The following is a 23,781-nucleotide window of genomic DNA, read 5'->3' as shown; positions in this document are numbered from 1 at the left end:
CTGAAATTTTCCAAAATGATTCTAGTGAAAGGAAGGGAGTTTTAAAAACACATTAGAGCAAATGACATCATAAGGTGGAACAAAGTGTTTTCTGTTTGAGAGAAGAACTCAATATACCAAATATACAAGATTTATGTGTTAAACATATGTGAATGAGACAAAACACAAATCCATGTATGTTTGTGATGAGGAACCATTATGACACAAAATTGACTCTTGTGATCTTTAAAAGAAAACAGTGTAATACAGGCCCTTTAACCTATGAAAACTTACCATGATTATCAGTAAGATTACCTTGATAGCCCAAATTGTAATGAAATCCTCAAGGGGAGGATCAAACTGGAAAGTTTCTGTTTAACCTCCTCAAATTTGATTAGATAAACAAAACACTACAGAAATGCTACGACTACACTAACTATCCACAAAACTACATTTCAGTTTTAGCAATCCCTTCGTTAATACATGTGGCTCCTGTTGCTTCTGTCACATAACACAGACCCTGCCTCTCTGACACACAGCATGGGGACTGGAATTCAAATGCTCTAAACTAATGTGAGGATTAGCCTATAAAAAGGGCCGGCGTCTCTGAGCAGAACGTGTAAGATTTATAAGCAGATGTTTTCCACAGCTGTAAAATGAAAATGATTAGCTTGTGCTCTGTTTACTTAGCCTGCATTGTTATTGACTTTTATAGACTTGGGAATAAGCTTGCGACATAATAACTGTTTTGAAGCATGAAGTGTGCAAGTCAGCACCTGTTTCATCTGCGTTTGACTACAAACACAATATTGTAAGGATGCAGAGACTATTGTGTATGTATCAAAATTGCAATACAAATTGGCACAATTATCAAATAATTGGTGGTTCGAATACCACTCTTGACATAAACATCGTTGAAAGAATGGTCAGATCCACTGACCCACAGGTTGGCGGTGTGATTCCAACTCCCACAGACTAATGCTGTAGTTGTGTCCTTGGGCAAGACACTCAACCGAACCCGCCCCTGGTGTCTGTGTACACTGGTGTATGAGTGTGTGTGTGTGAATGGGTGAGTGGTTCAATGATGCAAAACACTTTGAGGGAAATTTGGAAAAGCATTATATAAAGATGTGACCATGACCATGAGGGAACTGAAATTCCGAGTCATAAAAAAAATAAAAATCTATTCAACAATCTGACAGGATATAAATTAATTCACATTTTTGGTGACTGAGTTACTTTTTGGTCCCATTTCAAATATATAATCTGACATAAAGCTGCTCACTAAGACAGGTGTTGGAACTACATCAACTTGTTACTAAGGCAGGTGGTTTGCTATGGTGACACCCAGAATGGAGAGAGAACTTGGGTCAACATCTGAATATAATTTAAGAGGAAATATGAGTTTACCCATTCCTGTTATAATCTTTTGCAGCAGTTGTCATTGGTAAAAGTTGCTAACGCCTGAACCAAACCCATAGTGTGGTGTACTGGGTGTGTTGCATTTGCTGAGTTGGGCCATATTGTGACAGTGTAAATGTGCTGATGACAGGCTAAGCAGAACCACTGTGTAATCTACTTTGAAACTTTCTCCAGGCTATTGCAAACATATCAAGATTAAGTAGAGATGTAACAATAACTGAAATATTGTGATGTCGTATCATATATCAAATCACAAATCTCTGTGTTTAAATTCATTGTTATGGTGAAGCAATAGTTTAAAAAAACAAAAACAAAAAAATAAATAAATAAAGTGGGAACTACATAGACCATTGTATCGTATTGCGAGATTTGGTTATTGTTACATTCCTATTTGGAGGTCAGTCACATAGAAGAAATATAACTAATATTTGATAACCATGACAGAGCAACACCTAAAATGGCATTACTAAACCAAGATGTACTTTTAAACCCGTTGTAATATGCACCATGTGTTTGGTCCCAAGGCGAGAACACAACCTGGGTTTCAATCACTCATTATAAAAATCTGCTTCTGCTTTACATAGGCCTGAAAATGTGCTTTGCTAAAGGGTAACTTGCACATATGTCTTAGCTAATAGAAGCCCAGGGCTAATGTTATGGTAAATTAAAGATTGAGTAAAACTTTCTAATGAATGACTGTATTTGAAGAAACCAAGACATCGTGCACCACAAACTCAGAATTTCTTCAGGGTTGGGAGAAATGAAAGATGTGGTTCAAGTCATTCTATTTGCTTGTCTTTTGATAAAATCACTTAAAATGTGTTTTATGGTGAAGTAAATGCCATGAGGCCACACAGTGAGAGGTACTGAATCTTCTAAGGAGTCTTTGAGATGAACTTGTTACCCTAAACATAAGAGCACACATGTTTTTAAAAAGGCGTCAGCATGGTTTGTTTTGAGGAGGTTCATAAAAGAGTTAAAATAGAAATGTAAAGGACTTCTGTGTTAACAGTTTCCCACTAAGCTATGGTTGGTTAGGTTAGTTTATTTGCCATTTGTAGTTAAAAAAAAGGTCAACGTTCACCATGAGATTATAAACAATCACATGAATAAACAACAGACAATCATTACAGGCAACATACTGACTCTGTGAAATGCACAAGTTAAAAATATTATAAAAAATATGCAGTTGCCACATCAAAGTTCAAAGTGCATTGTTCAGGACAATAGCTTAACTTCTCCCTCATACTCTAAAAACATCAGAACAATAAACTGCATGGCAAAACATATATTTTGCTCATTGTTAGATTATCCTACACATATAAAAAGAAACTACAGTTCAAAAATAAAGCATTTAAGTCTTTTGTTAAATGAAAATGGTATCCAGTCTAATCTCAGCAGAATTCATGGGAAACACTGATTAAGAAATGTAATTTGTTGTGTGTATTCAAAAGACTGTCTGCCAAAAACAGCTCCAAGGACATTTGAGACAAGAGCAGTGGGAGTGACACCTCCCTGATCTCACTGAAAGAGATATGACATCCTGCGGACAGAGGTCCTCGAATGCCTCGCACAAAAAAATATCTGAACACAAAGTTGTTATTTTGGTAGATCCCAGATATAAGTATCAGTACAGTTTTTAGGATTAAAACATCCAATCATCAGCACACACCAATCACACAGAGTTTGGCATAAGTGGTGCAGCCAGTTCTCTCTCCAATTGAAACCTATTGTTTATCTAAAGGGACCAGCCAGAATCTAATAGAAATGCACATTAACTAATTTTATTCTTTCAATAGCCTACTTAATAGCAATATAATAAACTATACTTTTGACAAGTACAATGCAATTCACATGGAAATGATTAACTTTTAATTAGAGACAGACAGACAGATATATTGTGCTGATATTTGCCCTGCAGCTTTCAGTCTTGAGCATAGGCCAATATATTATTGGGGTGACCACCTGATCAAATAAAGTTTTTATGCCTTTCATTTAAACATAAAAGGCCGTGCACAAAATGTGACAACTCTGCTCTCTTACAAGTTTGTAACAGGTTTGTGTATGCTCAGATGCATTGGCATAAATATTATTTTCCCTCATTATTGTATTATTATGCAGAGCAGTGGGTTGTATAGACAATAATTGAGTTTGTAATAAAACATAAAAACATCGGTTGTTCTCTACTTTTTATTACTACTATTACTAACCTTTTCCATTCTGTTATGTGTGTTTCTTTAACAATACCATAGCAGAGCATAAAAAAAGCTGACCAAAGATCAGTCCTTAACATTTTTCAATATATTAAATTTTTTTATTTATTTATTTTTTTTTACTTGATGTAGTACTTGAGTGACAGCAAACCCCATCTCTAACATTCTGAAACACTTAGTTGAGATAGCCATCATCTCCCCTGGTGTGTAGTGATGCTGCACACACCTGGTAATAGTTTCTGCTGCGGTCCTACAGGGTCAAAGGTAATAAAGCCAACACATAATACATTGTACTACAAAATACTAGCACATTTTCTCTGAAGTGCACCTCAGGAAATCTGAACCATGTGAGATTAAACATGTTATAGCAGACGCGTCATGTGAGCAAGTGTGTGTGGTCGGGAGGATGCCAAGTTATTGCTGGTTGATGTTTTCCACCTGCGCTGTAAGTTTTCCAGTAGATGTTAACCTGAGGCGCAAAAGTAATATCCGCAAATGTAGCCATGTGTGTTAAGAGCTAGCACAGGGACAAATCAAGCATGGCCGTAGAATTACAAATAGTACTGACCCTGACAAAGGCCACAGATGCTCTCCTGTTAGTGAGTACAGTCTCTGGCATCCTGTTGTTTTCCACTAGCAGTAAATTATAGCAGGGAATTTAAGCAACTGCCACTTAAATAGAGCTACCTGATTTCACTGTTGTCCTGTGTTTAACTGACCAGCCACGACCAGATACTTTGAAAAAACGCTACAAAGACAGGTGGATCTGAAGCCCCAATTTCAGAGGGCATGACTGACAAGTGAATTAACCAATAAGATGGTTCATTCGTGTCCAAAATAAATATGGCTGCTTACACATAAAAAAGGAGAAAAATCAACATAAAGCACTGAGAAACAGTGCGGGTTTTAACAGAAGCGGGTTTTTATATTTTGTTCTAAATGTTATTAGAATTTTGCAGAGATGCCCCTCTTTGAGAGACACGTGCTACAAATTAGCAGCTGTGCTTGGATCGCCTCAAGTTTGGATGGAGCTTTTCACGCTCTACAGTGCAGTTCCAGACTCTTCTGGATTTGAACAGAATGTAGAAGGGACTTGCTGGTCTGGCAAGTGCCGGGTGCTAATGCGTTACCAGAACATTTACAAACCCACAAGAAAGGAAACAAAGACTTTTGGCCTTGTTTTAGATATTGTATTATAAACCTCGATTTGCCACTGCAGCATATGAAGTGTGTTGGTGCAAGTAAGCAGTACCATCAATACATTTCTTAATGCAAAGCTGGTTCTTTTTGTTTAATAGATATGTTTAGCCATAGACTACTATGAAATATTCCTGGCAAAGTGGAGATAAGCAGGTGCCGGACTCCTAGCAGAAAAGCAACACAAGCTTTAAGCCTCAGCAACCAATGGGATTACTGATATAAAAAGATGAAAAATAAAGCTTGCATGACATTTTAAATTCATGCTGATTCCATGTGGTTAACGGTGATTCAGATTACAGAACACTAGATAAGGTGGTTACAGAAAAGTACTGTATAAGGAAATAGAGTAGTTTCAGAGTGTATTGGTTATGGACAGACATGTTCTGGATGGGTGTCACCTGCTTTGGAGCTGGGAGAGGAACACTGAGAAGGTTTGAGTCCTGGACTGAGTCTCATGAACCAGAAAGGAAGTGGTCTGGCCCTCTCAAACACGCCATGAGGTCGGGATCATTATGAAGTCTGCCTCTCTCCAGCTGACAGAGTGCACCGAGGCTGTGGTCAACTCAACATCACATTTTATGGAATAATCTCAAAAACAGTTAAATCACTTACGATGGTGCATGTTAAATTACATCCTGTTTGGTTTCAAAATAACCCCGTACCTTTCTAATTAACATTTTATGAAGTGAGCTATACAATGTCTTGGAGCTACAGGCTAGGGCCTGTTTGCACTTGAAAATTGCTAGGGTAACTGCACAACAGCCCCTTCTTGATTTGTACTTGTTGTGTGTTCTCAGACCAAATGGCAAACTTGATAACATCACTCCTAAGTTTGGGACTGGCTAACTGACAAACAATGGTGGCTTGATGAATGTTATCACAATATGATTGAATGTACAATTTGTATACCTGTACCCAGTAACTACTGCTGTCTTGAAACAGTTGGCCCATTTAGTGGGTCTACTGTTTGTATGTGTTTGCATATCTTTCTTTTGTTAGCCCCATTTGAGTAAAGTGTGTTCAAGACGTGACTGTAGAAGAGGAGTGTTAATGTGTCTTTCTCTGGGGCAGTGATAATGACTTAGGTTAAGTCTGGAGAGGTCCAGAGGGCCTGATGATCAGCCCTCCAATCTGTTTAACAAGCTTCTCAGGCACAACTGACCTCATATTAATAATGACTGGCCCAGTGGGACATTGGCTAAAGGCTGACTAATGTTGTCATGTATGCTAATTCTGCAACAGGCTAAAACTCAACCAGGGTTTTCAATCCAAATCTTCCTCATCTGTGTACAGCAACAACTGACCCCTTCAATCTAAAGAGCCCAAAGGGAATTAATCTAAGGTTTAATGTGTATCTATCAGTGTTTGTCAAGACTCTTGACAAAATATAAGGAAAATACATGAACCTGTTGTTTTAAAGTGCTGGACTTGCTCCATACAAAAAATAACATTTAGATAAATGAAAGGTTGTGTAATCCAGAACAAAGAAGTTTCATAGTGATAGTGATTTATCCCTTATAATTTACCACTTATGATTTATCACTTATGATTTATCACTTATATGAATCTTTCACCATCTTATCCATACTTTTCCAGCCAAATTGTCTAGAAAGGAAACACTAGCTCAGACTGTTATCAGGATGAGAGGATTTTTCCAGTCTGGAGGTAAGAGGAAGGAGGAAACATCTCCCAAATACAGATTTTGAGATGTAACTTTAAAGCTTTGATAATTACAATGAACCAGGTGTCCATCCTGTCCGAATATATAAAGCTTTAAAAAGAAAATCACACATCATCAGTTCTGTTGCCGATGAGTGTGCATGGGAGGGCCAAAAATGTTGTTTCCAGAATGAGCTCATTTCCTGTGGGTTCAACAGCTGGCTCTCAGAGAATGAAAATCTTTCCTCTTTAAGTTTCATCTTACATTCACTCAATTAATCCAGGACAGACGAGAGACAAGACCTAACTGCCATTTCCATTGACTTCATTACCCACTGACCACACTGACCCAGCTACTGCATACGGAGCCTGCCATGTCCTTTGTAAAGAGAAATTTGGAAAAAGAATGATCTCATAGCCATAAAACGTGTATTTCATCTTCTACATTGCATCATTGTTGGAAAAGTCACTCAGTTTGTTGATTGTGTAAAGTGATCTGAAAGCAGCCGTCAACATTTCAAAACATAATAACACCATTCTTACCTAAACACAATCCCTAAATTACGAAGCAGGGAGGAGAAGGTATGCCGTTCAACTTTCTCTGAGAATCCCCAAAGGCAATATGCATGAAGATTACATGTAAAAGTGTTGCAATAAGCCACCAATAAAGCCCATGATAATACACAGTGTCTGGTTTTCAAGAGCACAGGGATAAGCACAGATCCAGAGACTGTTTGGAGTGTGCATTTCTCCACTAAGCTTTGACATCTGCTGTGAGAGGGTTAGAAAATAAGATGTTAACATACAGGAAGAGGTCTCATATTGTAAACGCTCCCATATAATATTTCATCTACTTTATACCTCATATTATTTATTTGTTATTTATCTAAATAACTTTCAGTATCAATTTCATGAATATAAAAATGCCAGACTTTAAATCAGTTTTTAAAAAGTGACATGTATTCCTCCAATGTCTGAAATTTGCTTCAAATGCTTTTAGCCTTTTTGCTAAGCTCTAGTCTTAAAACTAATAATTTGCTATTTTTGAGTGAAAATATCTCATTTTAATACAGACACAGGGCACAGTCTATTATAGAATTTCCACAGTTCATTCCCAATCATCACTGATAAACATAATTTCTCTCTCTAGTTCATCCCATTCTTGATTAAAACCATTAAAGTCTAACTTTTAATATAAAGCAGCTAAAGGATGTATTATATTCACTTGTCCACAATGATGCATGAGGCTATGACCTCAGCGGCTGCTTCCTGATGTGGAGAAAGGTATTTGCTCAGTGACAGCACGCAGCAGGCCAGCTCTCTCATTCAAACACTTAAGTCTGACATAATTTTTCCAACAGTATGAGTCTCTTTTTGTAATGACAATAACAAGACGCCACTTCAACACACAGAAGTCTTTAAGTTTCCAGGAAGCACCCATCACCTGTTTCAGCTCACAGCACCCAAAGGACCCAAGACGACATGGCACTGCGTCTGAACCTGATGAGGAGCACAGCCACAGTTGGTGTCCATTTGGTTTGGATACATTGGTCAGTAATAAATAAAAACACACTGGACAAAAATATTGTTGGCTACACAGCTTTTCCAGAGGACCACATGTAATGCTTTTGGGTTGCATTGTTGCGTTTGTTTAAATAAATTATTAGTGTTAACATAATTTTAATTCATACACTTATTACCAAATTATCCCTCACGAACATGATTTGAAATTTTACCATTCAAAAGGTGGTTGCTGTTTAAGAAGCAATGGTTTGCAAGACTTTTAATTAAAGGTGCACTATGTAACTTTTCTAGTGAATGGTTTACCACCTACTTGTCTCAATGGAGATCTTATTTCGCTGCCTGAAATGTTTTACAATATAGCAGAAACCAGAGCCAAGTTACAGGTCAGATTTGTGGAGGAGGAAGCCCACTCACGGAAGAATGCATGTTTTTAAAGTAGTTTAACAATAAAAAAAAAAAAAAAACGCCTGTAATTAAATAAATGCAAGACAGAAGTTTAATGTCATACCTCGGAACATTCCAGAAAAAGCAAAGCAATACAACTTCTCCATGGAAACAAGGAGGAGCAGTTTTTGCTTCATCTTCCATAAAGACAAGGCAAAAAAAAATTTTTGAATGAAATAAAGTCATCATTCATAATACAACTGTCTCATGACTTCATGTTTCCTTGTGTTGTTCCCCCTCTTTCTGGCTCTCTCACTTTCTCTGTCTCTCTCTCTGTGTCTCTCTCTCTGTGTCTCTCTCTCTCTGTGTCTCTCTCTCTCTCTGTCTCTCTGTCTCTCTCTGTGTCTCTCTCTCTCTCTCTCTCTCTGTCTCTCTCTGTCTCTCTCTCTGTCTCTCTCTCTGTCTCTCTGTCTCTCTGTCTCTCTGTCTCTCTGTCTCTCTGTCTCTCTGTCTCTCTGTCTCTCTGTCTGTCTCTCTGTCTCAGATCCAGAGCTGACAGTGCACTAAACCTCAGACCCATAAACCACAGTCCTGTACAGTAGAAGAGCAGCTCATGGAAAAACATGGCACACAGAGGCTACAGTGTAAGACATAAAAACCATGCCACAACCCCAAATTAAGAGCACAAAAAGTGTGTGTGTGTGTTATTGTTGGCAGGTCGGGAGCCACTGTAAGAGAAGCCCACACATGAGCAACAGCACAAATGGAAATATGTGTTCCAGAGCTGCCTCTGCTATATGTTTCTGTACTCAAATCTTCACTTTTCATCTACAATCGGAGAAATTTGTTGACAGTTTCCACTCAATTGAATGTCAGAATTCAATACTTTAAAGGATTGTTTTAATGAGCGTAGTTTTCCCACCAAACTGGAACAAAAGACGGCTGTTTGCTGTCCAGCGCTAATATGAGGTCATAATGATGCTACAAAGAGCCTACTGTACGCTAGCAATATCTCCACTCTCTCTAGTACTTGATATTAATGATTTATTATTGCGGCAGGATGACCCAATGTTATATTCTCTATATCCAGTTCATATCCAAGTCATTGTGTTCTGCTGTCATCATTATTAACTACCTTCTACACTAGGGATGGTTTGATAATATGAATTTTTCCCCACACAATATCCAGTATTTGTCTTGTTGTGGCTGCTACTTTGACAATGTTTAGCAGATCCAGGCTCAAAACTGTTCTGTTAAGCTGTGCATGACTGCAAGGTATTTATTCTGCACTTTTCTCTTTTAATGTTAATGTTGTTACCATTATTTATGTTTTGATTTGTTTGTATTGTGATTTTAATGTCTTTAAGGTCATTTATTTTGAAAAGCACTTTGAATTACTTTGTGTAGGAATTGTGCTACAAATAAACTTACTAAACTGTGAATGAAAACACATAGACTGAGAAACCTTAGAAAAATGTGTGTTAAATATGTAGATTTTTTTCCATATTGGATTGTTATATTGAAAAATTACACTATCATATACTGAAAGTGGATAACAATATTAGCTTTAATGTATAGAAAATCCCTATTCAAATCAACACACGTTTAAAGAGGCATTAAGAACCAGCATTCTCTTAAGAAATGTTTATTAAAAAAATGTTACAATAGACTCAAACTGATTTATGTGTGGTGTGTGACTAATATAAAACATAGCACTCCCAAAAACAAAGCAGTTAACATGAGGATAGTGTTAAGTCATACCTATAATTAAGTCCAACCTGTGTTCGGACCTAAACCATATGGCAGCTGTATTTGGAGCTTTAAAGACAACACACTGAACTACATCTTAGCAAAGCATCAAGTTTGTTATTAAATCTGCAACAAAGGCAGTGGCATTCTTGTTCAGAACTTTCCAATGAGAGAAAAACAATTGCACGGCCTAATGTCTGTGTGTAACAATAAAACAACACTGCATATTTTAAATTGTTTGTAAAATCTTATGTCTATCTTCTTTATAAAAGACAGTAATAAAGCATCATTCTCTGTTAATGAGAAGAAAAAAGCCCTTCACCCCTCAGGAATGTTGTGGTTAAATTAGTTTATACTACCACTAAAATTCTTGTAGCATTCGTATCTGGATGTTTACAGCAAAAGTTACAGACATTTATTATTTTAGTTTGTATGAACTTATGTAGCAGTAGACAAAACAACCTCAGTAGTCATATAATCACAGCTTTAGCAAACTGAACGTAACATCTGATTTATAAATGGAAGTACTGAAACAATGTGCAAAATCTGGCATTTTCAAAAAGACCACAAATATAAGAAAAACAAAATAAAATCTCAAGGAGCAGTGCAAGAAATACAATTGCTCAAGTCAACAAAGCTTTTGTCACTTGTAGACATACTCACAGTGGGAAATGTACCAAGTAAGAGTACTGATGTACTATAAAACATATTAGTAAAGTAGGAATAAGATTATGGAGAAGTACAATTTCATTAAAAAAGTTACTCAACTTAAATAAAAGTAAGTGTACAACAACCCCCCTTCGAGCCAAAACTAAACATCACAAAATGAATTCAGAAGAACCACAAGTGCCTGTCCTTGGACTTTGGAGCCAACATTCTGTGAATACTTGAGACCCTCACTTTAAAAGCCTGTTAGGCCTATTTTAGTGAACACATAAGGCTTTCCATAACACCCCAGACCACAGGCAATAAACCTAATACTTTTACTACTTCAATGCCACTCTATGGACACATTTCAAAGATTATGAAGCTGTTTTCTATTTAAAGCTCATTTAGCGACGGGACCTGCAATAAAGTCTAAGAGGAAAACCAATAAACAATGGTAAATATGTCACCTCTATAAAACACAGGCTTGTTGTGGTGACATTGGACACTCTCTTTCAAGTGCCCCATAACCCGAGTATTCACGTGGATTTCCATTTGCATCATAGTGTTTGTAATTAAACCATAAGGAAGCAGTTATTTTCCAAGAATCAAATGATTACGGGTGCATGGAGATATTTAGGGAGACCAGTGTCCTCCCCCTTTACCGCAGCACATGTGGCCCAGGCCTCTTGAAGAGATTGTGTCTGACTTATTACTGGAGCCGAGTGGTTTACATTCTTTGTGAAGGGCTTCTCCTGGGTGACATCACAGGGCAACATTGCACTAGCTTAAGAGCGCATCTGGACTGAAAACAAAAAAAATAAAAAAAATGATTGCAATAAAGATGTTAGAACTGAGTAAATTAAGTAAAGGGTCTATATTACCTTATTTTCTGATCTATGTTAAAAATATATAATTCATCAAAAATATGTTGTGTTTTGGTTCATTCATATATTAACAAAACCCTGCATATTTAGGCTCTTCTCTCAAACGCTGTGCTCCACTGTGTTTTTAAACTCCACACACTATCACTAGAATCATTTACACATGTTTTTGATGAGGTAACAACAATTTTGCATCATATGGACTTGCAACTTAAAATATAATTTAAAATATATTCACTCATTTCAAATTATCATCACAGGATTTTTCAAAGCATTTCATTTGGGGAAGAATTCTAAGGTCTATGTATATTTCTGACAACATATTTTTATTCTCCTGTTATGTTTGTACTTTATTTTGCAACACTTACATTTTCTCATTGTTGGACATATAAAGGTTCTTTTATCTTATCTTTTTCCTTGCTGAGAAGGAGGGTCTAAGGACAGGGGATGCTCTGTGACAGTTGCACGTTTGTTTGTTTCCTGTTTGTAATCTTCTTATCTTTTATTGACCAGTTACTGCTCCACTGTTTGATTTTCTAACTGTCTGTTGACTAAATCAACAATTTTGTTAAAGGTGCACTGTGTAACTTTTCTGGTAGACGGCCTGCCAGTTACTTATCTCATTGAAGATGTATTGTCTTGAAGATGTCCAATACTCTCAAGTATGGTAACTTTTCAATCTCTAAAGAAACAAGCAGGAGACACGGAATGGCCAATTTACAGGTGAGATCGATGAAGAGGCGACCCCACTCACAGTAATATGTTTTTAAAAGAATTTTTTAGCAATAAAAACACTCATAATTGAATAAATGCATCTTATATAAGTTTAATACCATGTTGTGGAACATTACAGGCAAAGCAATAGCATCTCCAACATACTAGACCCCTAAGAGTGAAAACTTACGAAGAATTGACAAATTGTGAATTATCCGTTTTGAATACACAGAGTTTGGTACATTCATTGATCACATAACATGAAATCAGCTCTTGTTAAAGTCATGGCTTGGGCAAACAGATAATGAATGGATTGCAAATGCCTCTTTACTGACCTGTCAGAGGAGCCCCATGTCTCACCGTGAACACTGAACTAATGGAGAAAGCAGCCCAGGAGACGGGGCTGATGATGTCATGGGGATCTCACTGTTAGTTGTGCTTTTTACTCAGCTCTGTCTGCACCGGGGGCGTGTGAGGACATCTGGACAGAACAGTGGAAGGACAGCCCATTTGTGTAGACTTTCTAAGAATTAACGGATTTGTTCTATAATATTTAACTCAACATTTCTATGAGTAATGGTAACATGTTGGCAGTATCAGGAGCCCAGCTGATTGGGTTATTAGCTGCACAGGCCAAACAGGAGATGTTTGGGCTGTAGAAAAGTGCACTAATTTTCTGCCCTCACTTTCAGGACTGTGATTAGGTGTAATTCAGAGTGATGTGAAGCAGATGTGGAGATAGAGGGGTCAGTGTCTGTCTGGAAGGAGGTCATAAAGGGACAGTAGGACATCCTCTCTCCCGCCCGTCTCTTGTCCTCATGCTGTAACTCTCCTTGTTTCCAACAGACAAGAAACATCCTGCTGGTACCAACCGACACAGGAGTTGGTCTTTGACAGACAGTGTTTTATGTTTGGGGTAATGGATTAACATGCCTGGGGAATGTTTAAGTGACACATTCGTGAAAACATTATTCAGTAGTACTAGTCATTACTACAAAAATGTTGAATCAAACTTTATCTCTCAGTAAAACTGGACATGCCTCACTGGGCCCAGTCCTTCTGCATAAACAATCAACACTTCTAATTGAATTTTAAAGGAAGCAGCTGTGGGGTCAAAAAGTCAAGCAAGCCCCTCACAGTAATTTGACTTATTGACCGTTTCATAGAGTTTATAGGCTTTTCAATTCAATAGAACTTTGCACTTTGGCTTTTGTAACTGCATACAGTTGTATATGGCGACGCTATTAACAATTGAAATAAACATTTACACCACGAAAACAACATCAACAACCATGAGGATCTCATCAGAAGGACCCACACTCCATCACACAACTCGAGACCTGAGAAAGGTGGCCTGTGTGTGCCAATGATCGACTGATACCTCAGACATATGTAGTGTGGACAGTATACAACTAGAAAAGCACTAAGAGAGCGCAGACCTCCGCCAAGGACTACAGTCCCCCCATATTAATTGTGTTTTCCATAAATATTTGTCTCGTATCTTTCAATTTGGAATATGAAAGAGGATCCCATTGTCCATCCCTGAGTCAAATTTCATGGGGGTTTGGTCAATAATTAACCGAGATATTGAGAAACCAAATTTTTGGCCCCATTTACCACAATGTTAACTAAAATTTCAAAGTGATCCAGAATCCAGGATTTCTTCCGGATCACCCCCAAAATGAAATCAGTTCTTCCTTTTCACATTTCCAACAAATCCTGAAACTTTCATCAAAATCGGTCCATAACTTTTTGAGTTATGTTGCTAAAAGACAAACAGACAAACAAACAAACAAACAAACAAATGCCGGCAAAAACATAACCTCCTTGGCGGAGGTAATAAAACATAGGTGGAGTTACATATACCAATAGAAAGGCCTTAGTTTTTCATTGTTGATAATCCAAATTTGTGCACAGTCACAGTTAGATGAAAACAAGACCTAACTGTGGTGTTTTTGTGAAGAGAACTTGACACAGGGAGGTGTTGCACGCACTCAGCCAACAGTACACTCTGACGTTAACAGATGCTTGGCAGCATTGGACGTTTTCCATCCCAATACCCCCACTACTCTCCTCCAACAACCACAGGCTGTTTGCACTGTGATCATTAAAATACACAAGACAGAAAGCACCTGTGGGCCAAACAGTCACTAGGAATACCTGCCCTTGTCTCTTTTTGATCAAATATTTGGATCCTTGATAAAAGATCTCAGTCTGCTGAAGCTCAGCCCAGACATTCTCAGATGGCAGGTCGCCTCGGAGCTCATCTCTGCTCAGCTGCCGTTTAAACCGAGAACAATGTTGGAGTGTTACCGTCCCCATACACACACACACACCTCCATCCCCCTCCCCACACACACACACACACACACACACACACGCACACACACACACACGCACACAAACACACAAACACAGAGACACACACACTCTCTCACAAACACACATTCCTCTGGAGCATTATCTACTAAAGGCAGTCATGCAACAGGCCCCTGGCACAGAACTGTGCCCTTGTCCTGTGGGCAAAGAGGGCCTGGACCTAAATGCCAAGTTAATTCCAAGGAGGAAAGGCACATGATAACTATTGGAAACTAGCAGCAATAACTTAACATGGCTATGGTTGGCTGTGCACTGAACAAAACATTTCCAGCACAGAAATTCACTTTCCTTTCACGAGGATGGGCTCTGATAAAACAGAGCAAAAGCACAATGCACTTACAGTTGGACAGAAAGAGAATTGAATCTCTTCGACAAAATAACTCATTACAAATTTAGCCAGGGCCAAACTGATAGAGCACACTAACAGCACTAAACTGACCCTGTGAAACTACTGAGATCATAAAGCTGTCGAGGCTGAAGACTGACGCAGTACCCAATATGACATAAAATCTAATGGAGGGAAATCTGCTTTTCATGTAACAGAACAAATTAGGAATTCATACACAAAGTTGTGTACATACTATTACAGCTATTATTTCTGACAGTTTCCACTCCCCACTGTGATTTATGGAACAGTGGAATATTTTCTGATGAGAATAAAAAACAGGAACACTAAAATGTGGAGTTACATGCAAATCCCATTGAGCAAAACTGTTTCCTATACTTTCCAAGATCAATATTCAATGTAACACTCATACCAGAGTAAATACTGGTAGGAGTAGTAGTAACACAATAGGAGTGGTGTTGTCACAATACTTAAATTGCAAACTTGACACTACTACATAATCCGTTTGGGCTAAACTGTGACTAAACCAGGAATCAAACCAGGACCAAAATAGGACCAATCCAAATCCAAACCAGATTAAGTGTGAACATAGCCTAAGTGAGTTTTTTTGGAAGGATAACCTGGCGAGACCTCAGCGCACTCTGCAGTAGCTGGAATACGTCAGACCACTGCAGCTCTTTGATCCCTCTCTTTATGGGCGATGTTAGTGGGAAGGGGGACTGGACCATTACAGTAACACACCTCTCCCTTTAGCTGCCCAGAATGTCTATCACTTTTTTTAGAAAGCAAACAAACCACAAGAGGAAAATAAAATATTTGCCAGTTTAAATGCTGTGCGAACACTTGGAGACTGTATAGGACTCTCCTCAAAGGGCCAATAGATGCATTATACCTGGACTGGTAGGGAGGGGTGTGTGACGTTGGAATGCCAAATCCTGAAGGAATGTTATTTATTTTCACAAACACCCCAAATACCCACATACCTGAACTCAAGAGCACTTTACCCATTTACATTACCAGCTAAGAATACTGGACATGTGGCCTGATGCACTCACAGATTCTAAGCCAATCAGAGAGCTGCGCTGCCTCCTCTTATCTACCAGCACCTGAATGTCTAGCCCTCATATCACAAAGGTAACAAGAGGGAAGCCACAACACAGTTCACACGGCAGGTCTTGAAGGCCAATTCAGGTCCTTTTTTATTTTTTCAAATAAGATTTTTATTTTTTATTTTTTGAGGCAATTAATATTCCAAGTGAAATGTCACTTAAAGGTCATACATTACAAAAATAGATTCTTGTGAGCTTTAAGTCAGAACATTGTTAACTCATCAAAAACATACAGGGAGTTGTGTTTATTTTCATTCACACATGTTTGAGTAACCCTTTGCTATATCTTGTCTATATCTCCAAAGCTCAAAATGCACTGTTCCACCTTGTGATGTCATATAGTGGTAGTTTCAATTTAACTGCTACCTTTTACTATTTGTTTAGTAAAAACTGGCAATTGCAGGGCTGAAACTGTCCAAATGATTCAAGTGAAGGTGAATGGAGTTACAGTAAAATACTTCCTGTATTACCACATGACATCACAAGGTGGAACAGAGTGTTTTCTGTTTGAAATAAGAACTCAGCCTAAATATGAATGGTCTGAGTGGTAAACATGTGTGAATGAAACAAAACACAACTCCAGGAATGTTTGCAATGAGGAAACAACGCTAAAACATAGATTTGAAAATAGCACAGTATGGGCCCCTTAAAATCATTTGTGTGTGAGCCTAACAGCCCTGAAGTGGCCTGATATGATATAATATATATATATATATATATAAATCATCTCTCTTTCATCTTACATAAGCAAAAGTTTATATTTTATTTTTGCCACACCCAAAATACCAATTTTAAAGTTTAAAATGAAATTTCTGTCTAGCTCCTCTGCTGTTGTCTGGCATTTTATTGTTTGTTCTTGCCTTTTCCTAGTGAAAAATGTCTTGCATTACGTAACCTACGTGTTCAGACTGCAGTCACTTAGCAAAAGATCAGATTTTAATATGATTTAGTATCACATCTGTAAGTGGCCTGGGTTTCATTTGATAAAAACTGATTGGCTGTTCACACTGTCATGGAAAAATCTGATCCAGGTCACATTTGAGCAAAAAATCAGATTAGACCTTCGGTATGAACATAGACGAGACGCAACACATCATTGTATTCAAAGCACATGTTAGACAAATCATAATTCCTTAGCACAAAAATATGTGGTATTTTTACATCTGGCTTAAGCAGATTGACTCTAGTGTCTAGACAGGAGTGTGTATCATCACAGACTTACAGGGTTTCACGCCGATTCAGAAAAAAATGAAGGCATTAACTTGAAAGAGGAAAAGGAACTGAATAACTTCTTCCACCCACTTCAGAGCACTGGAGTCAATGTGTCATCACCTGGGCATTTAGAGCTAGCAACATCGACGGAGGAGAGCTGAGCCAGCCAAAGCAGCAAACAGACATAGGTCAGTAGAGGTTACTTACTGATCTAAGTTATAAAGTTGTTTCCTCATCAAAAACATACATGTAATTGTGTTTTGTTTTATTCACACATGTTTAACACACAAATCCTGAATATTTAGGATGGATGCTTCTCTCAAGAGAAGACACTCTGTTCCATCTTGTTATGTCATGTGGGAATCCAGAAAACGCTCTACTTTGTTTTTAAACTCAATACCCTTTTGCTCTCTATATTCATTTGGATATTTTCAGACCTGGAACTGTCAATCTCTGCTGAACTAAAAGTAAAAGATAGCTGTTAACTTGAAAACTACCACTACATGACATCACAGGTATGTTTTTGATGAGGTAGCATCATTATAACATGGCTTAAAGTTCACAAGAATCTGTTTTGTGTAATATGGGACCTTTAAAGATCTACTATGTAAGTTTTCAGGATGAGGGTCTGCTTGTTTCCGTGGGCATGTTATTGTTTTGCCTAAAATGTTCAACAGTATGGCATTAAACTTATCCATCTATTAGGCCTATGTATTCAGTTACATTTGTTTTTATTGCTGAAAAATGCTCACATTCTTACTGTGTGTGGGGTTACTGCTCCACAGATTATTGTCTGGGTTGCAACACTTGCTTGTTTCCATGGAGATAGATAAGTTTAATGTCATTCTGTGGAACATTCTAGACATAACATCTCCATAGAGACAAGCAGGTGACAGTCAGACTACCAGAAAATTTTCATAGTGAAGCTTTAAAGATGGGCTGATTATAGTACTCTTCCTCCTTGAGTAGTTGGGTTGACTAGTTCTTTAGCATGTATTCACAGCTGGTTGCTCTGCTTGTTACCAGAGTTGTCCAATGTCCACACAAGAACTACTTTGAAGAGTGGTGTGTAATTTCATAATTTCAACATTTTGAACCTACAGAGAGAATACACCTTACCTTTAAGTAATCTAATCTTCTGATGACTAACGAAACATCCTTGTCATCTTATGTATGTAATTGATGATCTAATTGACTGATAATGTATGAAAGTAATTAACAGTCCTGACAGATGCCTGTAGCTTTGAAGGTAGTAATATACCCTTATGTTGACCCTGGCGACAGTTACAACACGTGTAGAAGCCCATTTCCTTTTCCTGGTATCTCTCCCACATGTCCAAGAACAGGATGGATAAGGATGAGTAAACTCATACTCAAAATGAGGAGGAGGCAAAATTCTTTCCTGTTACAATAAACGCATTTGGGACACTGTTTATGCACACAGATTTTAATCCACTGCAACTCACCAAATAACAGTCATGACAGAGTGCAGACTAAACAAATGGCCCAAACTTCAAAGCAGTCAGATATAAAACTGACCAGTCCTTCTGTGCATGTCGGCTAAGTCTTATCCTTTAAAAGGAACAGTAAAACAAATTCTTTGACAATAAAAACGTGGAACAGGCTATGTCAGAAAATTAAATAAATCTGAAAATCAGGGCTAAACCAATAGCCCACTGAGCATGCTATTACAGACAACTGCGTAAAGACAGCCACTTGACATTTCAATGGATGAACTCTGCTCATGATACAGCTCCCGGTTATTCAGACAGTTTGATTGAAATGTATTTGGGCTAGCAGCAGAGTTGACTATTCCATGTCTAATCCTCAATACACCATATAGGCCTACAATAGACTGTATAACAGAGCAATATTCCATTCTCCCTTTCTCTCTAAACCCCCCAAGGACAGAACACTACTGTACAGGCTATGTGCCCTTACCTTCTGATAAGCCAGCTGTAAGTAGTTGTATGGGATCCGCCTGTTGAAGTCCTGCACCACATCCTCACTAACTTTGTGAAGAGACTGAGCGCCCACTCTCTCCTCCATACAGGAATTCGTACAGGCCGCTCTGCGCAGGACGGTGTCGAAGAAGCGGAGGTCCGTGAAGCTCTCCTCAAACGGATGCTGGTCCTGGCACCTGAGCCGACATCGGACCTTGGTGCGTCGGAGCTCGGAGGAGCTGTTGAGCGCAGCCTCCATGTGGAGCACCACGCTCTCGTAGTCGCTCCGGTAAAACGCCTGCACCGCGTTGTCGTACAGAAGGTCATAGGGCTGGAGAACAGCACATGATATGGACACAAGTGTCAGCAGGACAAAAGACTGGACAGCCGCGCAGAGCCCATCCATCCTCAGCCGCGGTGTGTCACTCTGAGAGGGGACCTGAGACAACACAAGACCGCGTCTGTCAGTCACAACACGAGGATCTCACGAGGATTGTTAAAGTCCATCTGAACTCTCCACGGGACACGAGGCGCGGAGGACGGCACCGAACAGGGCGGAAATAGTGTGACTTTAGTCGGGGACACACATTTTGTTGTGACCCTTCTTCTTGGCTTCTGGAAAACTCCTCCCCTTTAAGGAGTGAACAACCCCGCGGCCGACTGCGGGGGGCAACACCCCCACCCTCCCTGATGCAGAAGTATAGAAGACCATTAATAATAACGCAACACAGTGGATAGACAGCTTGTAATTATAAATGTCACAAGTTTGTTTAAAAAAAAAAAAAAAAAAAAACTCAAAGCACGACGTTTCAGGAGACTATAGGAGCACCCACAAACATACACTCAAGTGTAGACTATGTTTTACAGGATACTGAAGTAATATTTAAGATTTTAAATACGTTTTTTACAGACTCAACTCAAAAGTGTAAGCTAACAATGCTGCATGATCAACACTCCTAGCCTCAGCTCCAGTCTGTGTAATGTAGTGTAACACTGTCTCCATCTAGTGGTCAAAGAGGAATAGTAACACAGTAAAATACATCTGTATACTTTTTCATTTTTGTAGCAGTATCGGAAGTTTAACAATGTTTGCTTTATTTAATTATTTACTCCTGGATCAAAAATGACAGCTGTTTTAAGGTAGGTTATAGTCAATATAACAATAATGTAATTATGTTAGGAAATTTTAAAAACATTTCTATCCAATTGCTCCCCAGCTTGGGTGATTTTTGCTTTTTCTGCTTTTACCTGCCTTTTGACCCTTTGTTTTGTTATAGGTCTATCTTTGTTTTAAAGTAATGCAATGGAGTGGTTGGCAGCTTTTGTGGCTACCTGCCTCACACACTGAGCAGTTTTTGAAACTTTTTGTTTTTAAGCTCAGCTCAAATGAACTCTTTGTTTTTCTGGTATTCATGGAGACTGTGCAAGAGGCTAGTGAAAGAACTCGAGCTGAGGAACTAGCTGTGGATCTTTGAGATGCTACAGGCTTACACTATATGTAGCAGCAAATATTGCAGAAGACCTTCCAGAGGAAACACTTAGAGGGAATGAACACAAGGGGCTGTTGAACTGTGTGAAATTAACTTTTTGCTTTTACCATATCTATGGAGTCCATGCAAGAGGCTAGCTAAAAAGCTTGCTATGGACTTTTGAGATCCTATGGGGTTTTTAGACCATATGTGGCACAATTGTGGCAGAAGACCTTCCAGAGGAAATACTCTAAGATCATCCAAAAGAAATAGTTTGAGGGAATGAACCATTTAATCACCAACTGAAACTCCAGAGGATTAAGAGTGTGGTCTTTCTTGTTGTGTTCACCTGGCTCTCACTGGCCACAGCTGTGATGCTGCAGGACACAGAGGAGGGACACTTTTGGTTCTTTCTCTCCTCAAACTGCCATGACACAGATCTGCGAACCCTACCTGACCAGTCCCCCTTTTAAACTGCACTGAGACCTTTGACTAAGGCACAAAGGTGACTGAGAAGAGCAGTGGAAATATTGTGGAACCAAACTTGAATTTCTCTCAGGATCAATAAAGTATCTCTTTCTCTCTCTTCTTCTCAAATCCATTTCATACAATTTATTTGAGGAACATGGCATCATTTTATGGTCTATATATTGAAGGCTACAAACCAAACTTTTGCAGCTGGTATTTGTTTCATTGTCATCTCTGCTGGTATGACATAAAATTAAGAGTCAAGGAAGGAAACCATTTCAGCCCAGGAAAGTCCCCATTACTGGAGCGCCATACTGTGTCCAGCGTGATCAGTCTAATGACTGTAAAATAACAAATTCAACTTACAGGAAAAAAGCAGGAGAGATAAGATAGAGCCTGTGGCTGAGGGTCAACTCCTGATGAGAATGTAGCCTACTATAGGACACTGTATAAGAGCCTGCATCTTTTCTATCACCAAGTCACTAGGCTAATAACAAATTAAATACTAAAATAATCCAACCACAGAACCACAGACTCATCAAAGACAACATTTATTGTAGCAACATGACATATAAATTATCTAACAATTATCAATTTTGATAGATATTTACACAAGACAAAGATTATAAATAGCATATACCAGTACTGTATGCTTCCTGCATTATACATTTTCTCACAATTTGACAATAAATGGACTGAATTCAACAGAAAAAGTGTAAAATTTCAAATATTTACAAATCATATTTGGATCATCTAATGCGCTCACCCAAAAGTCCGAATAATAAAAAAATGCCTGACAGACCTTGACATGTACTTTCTGTGTTTATGTTAGACATAGTTGGATTTTGGATGACTTGTAGGAAGCAGGCGATTCCCTGTAAATGACTCAGATCTGTGTGAACACCTACGATAACACAGGAATGCTCCACCCAAAATATTGAGGAGGCTACCTGCCCAGCTGACGAAAACAGCTTTCCCAAACTCAAAACTGCAACAAATATGAACACTGTTAGAGAGAAATAAACGATTATATAAGCAGTAACATGTAGTACTATACAACATAATATATACCTTTGTAAACGATGGGCTGTTTTATAAGAGTGAACAATCTGGCTGACATACCAGGAGGTGATGATGAGTGACAGAAGACCTAAAAATAAATGAGATTACATGTGTTTATCTTACAGCTACAGGCAGAGTATTGATTAGAAGGTGTCCTATGCTCTCACCTGCGATGATGAAGATGATTCCTCCGGTCATAGCTGTGTGGGCCTTCGTTTCATTCTTCCCGTCCATAAACCGGGTGCACTTCATCCCCAAAGTGGACACCAGGAGCCCCACCGCAGACAGGAAGATACTGAGCAACATCGCCGCTCTGGTAGCCTGGATCTCCACTGCCAAAACACAATTCAATACACCATTCACTGAATAGTAAAGTAAGGTCTTATTTATTTATTATCTTTTCTGTTTTATTACTTACCAGCTCATACACATGGCACACAGACACACACACTTACACTTCAAAAGAAGTTATCTGATCACCCTCTTCAAACCTTGATCTACGCACTGCCTATTCCATCAAGTCAAAATGTCTAATGTCTTTTATGGTTTGTATTGTCTAAAATAAAAATAAAGTAAGGTAAGGTAAGTTACACTTTCTTAATATTATTGTCCCTGTAGGGAAATTTGTCTCCTGTCTGATCCATCCATTCTTCAGTGCAGCTTGAACAACCTGTTGCATTACAATTAATAGCCTAAATTTATTCAGTTTCCAAAAGGGAGAAGCTACTTGAGCACAAAATTATGTACAACTGCTTCATTTGGTGCATTATACCTTCTTTGCTCTAAATAATCTTCATTATCCTTAGGCTATAATATAATGAGCATACTGACATGGCGTTGAATGGAAATGAATGTTTTTAGTACAATGCTGGCTTGAGGTTCTGTCAATAAAAGTTGAAAGATTTCAACGCTATAGGAACAAATAAACAGCATATAGCCTACCCCACAGGTTAGTAATAGAAATGTATTTTAAGTGGAGGGCATCGGAAAAGTGCTCATTGGGCTACCTCCAACTTTTACGCACAGGCGCTAAACATTACGCACCAGAGAGTTTGAAGATGGATTCGTGAAACTCGCACGTTGTTCTCTCATATCCACTGCAGCTCATCCACAGACCGTCGTAAATCTTGTGCGTCTTTCCTTGAGACTGTTTTTTCCATTCAACCATAAAAGTAGCGGCGATGGTGGCAGACAGACCCAAAAGTGCGAGTAAAAAACCCCAAATCTGTAGCCCCGAGCTGGCCATAGCTCCCAGTTAGGAAATAACGAAAAAAAGAGGATGAATAAAATGTTATTAAAAAACAAACAAACAAACTGCTCAATAGGGTTTAATAACCATTCACAAAGACAAAGAGTGATGGGCCGTTATACAAGCACTCTTGTTATAAATCGGCCCCGGTGTGACGCACATGCTCCACCT

The 23,781-nt window shown here is 38.6% G+C and overlaps 2 protein-coding genes across 2 annotated transcripts in view; both read right to left on the bottom strand.

Moving 5' to 3' along the window:
* The window catches only part of p3h2 (prolyl 3-hydroxylase 2), a 42,984-nt gene extending 23,015 nt beyond the window's left edge, over positions 1-19,969 (bottom strand). The window contains 1 exon segment of the mRNA XM_020924684.2: positions 19,361-19,969. Coding sequence (XP_020780343.2) covers positions 19,361-19,768 — 408 coding nt within the window. The 5' untranslated portion in view covers positions 19,769-19,969.
* Positions 19,970-21,916: 1,947 nt separating this feature from the next.
* Positions 21,917-23,760, bottom strand: LOC110160096 (claudin-7-like). Its single transcript, XM_020924710.2, has 4 exons — positions 23,406-23,760; positions 22,529-22,693; positions 22,371-22,449; positions 21,917-22,287 (listed from the first exon to the last, which is right to left on the bottom strand). Exons 1-4 carry the CDS (start codon positions 23,605-23,607, stop codon positions 22,128-22,130), a joined length of 606 nt encoding a protein of 201 aa, XP_020780369.1. The 5' UTR covers positions 23,608-23,760; the 3' UTR covers positions 21,917-22,127.
* Positions 23,761-23,781: the final 21 nt, after the last annotated feature.

This window comes from Boleophthalmus pectinirostris, unplaced genomic scaffold (assembly GCF_026225935.1).
Source record: "Boleophthalmus pectinirostris isolate CB_2022bp ecotype Guang Dong unplaced genomic scaffold, ASM2622593v1 HiC_scaffold_7, whole genome shotgun sequence".
In the NCBI taxonomy this organism is placed as follows: Eukaryota; Metazoa; Chordata; class Actinopteri; order Gobiiformes; family Gobiidae; genus Boleophthalmus; species Boleophthalmus pectinirostris.
This window is presented reverse-complemented; position numbering and strand designations above follow the sequence as displayed.

Coding starts and splice junctions, on each gene's coding strand:
- LOC110160096 (XM_020924710.2), bottom strand. CDS start 23,607: ATGGCCAGCTCGGGGCTACAGATTTGGGGTTTTTTACTCGCACTTTTG. Junction 22,450..22,528: donor AATCATCTTCATCATCGCAG/GTGAGAGCATAG, acceptor ATTTATTTTTAG/GTCTTCTGTCACTCATCATC. Junction 22,288..22,370: donor ACAGCCCATCGTTTACAAAG/GTATATATTATG, acceptor TATTTGTTGCAG/TTTTGAGTTTGGGAAAGCTG.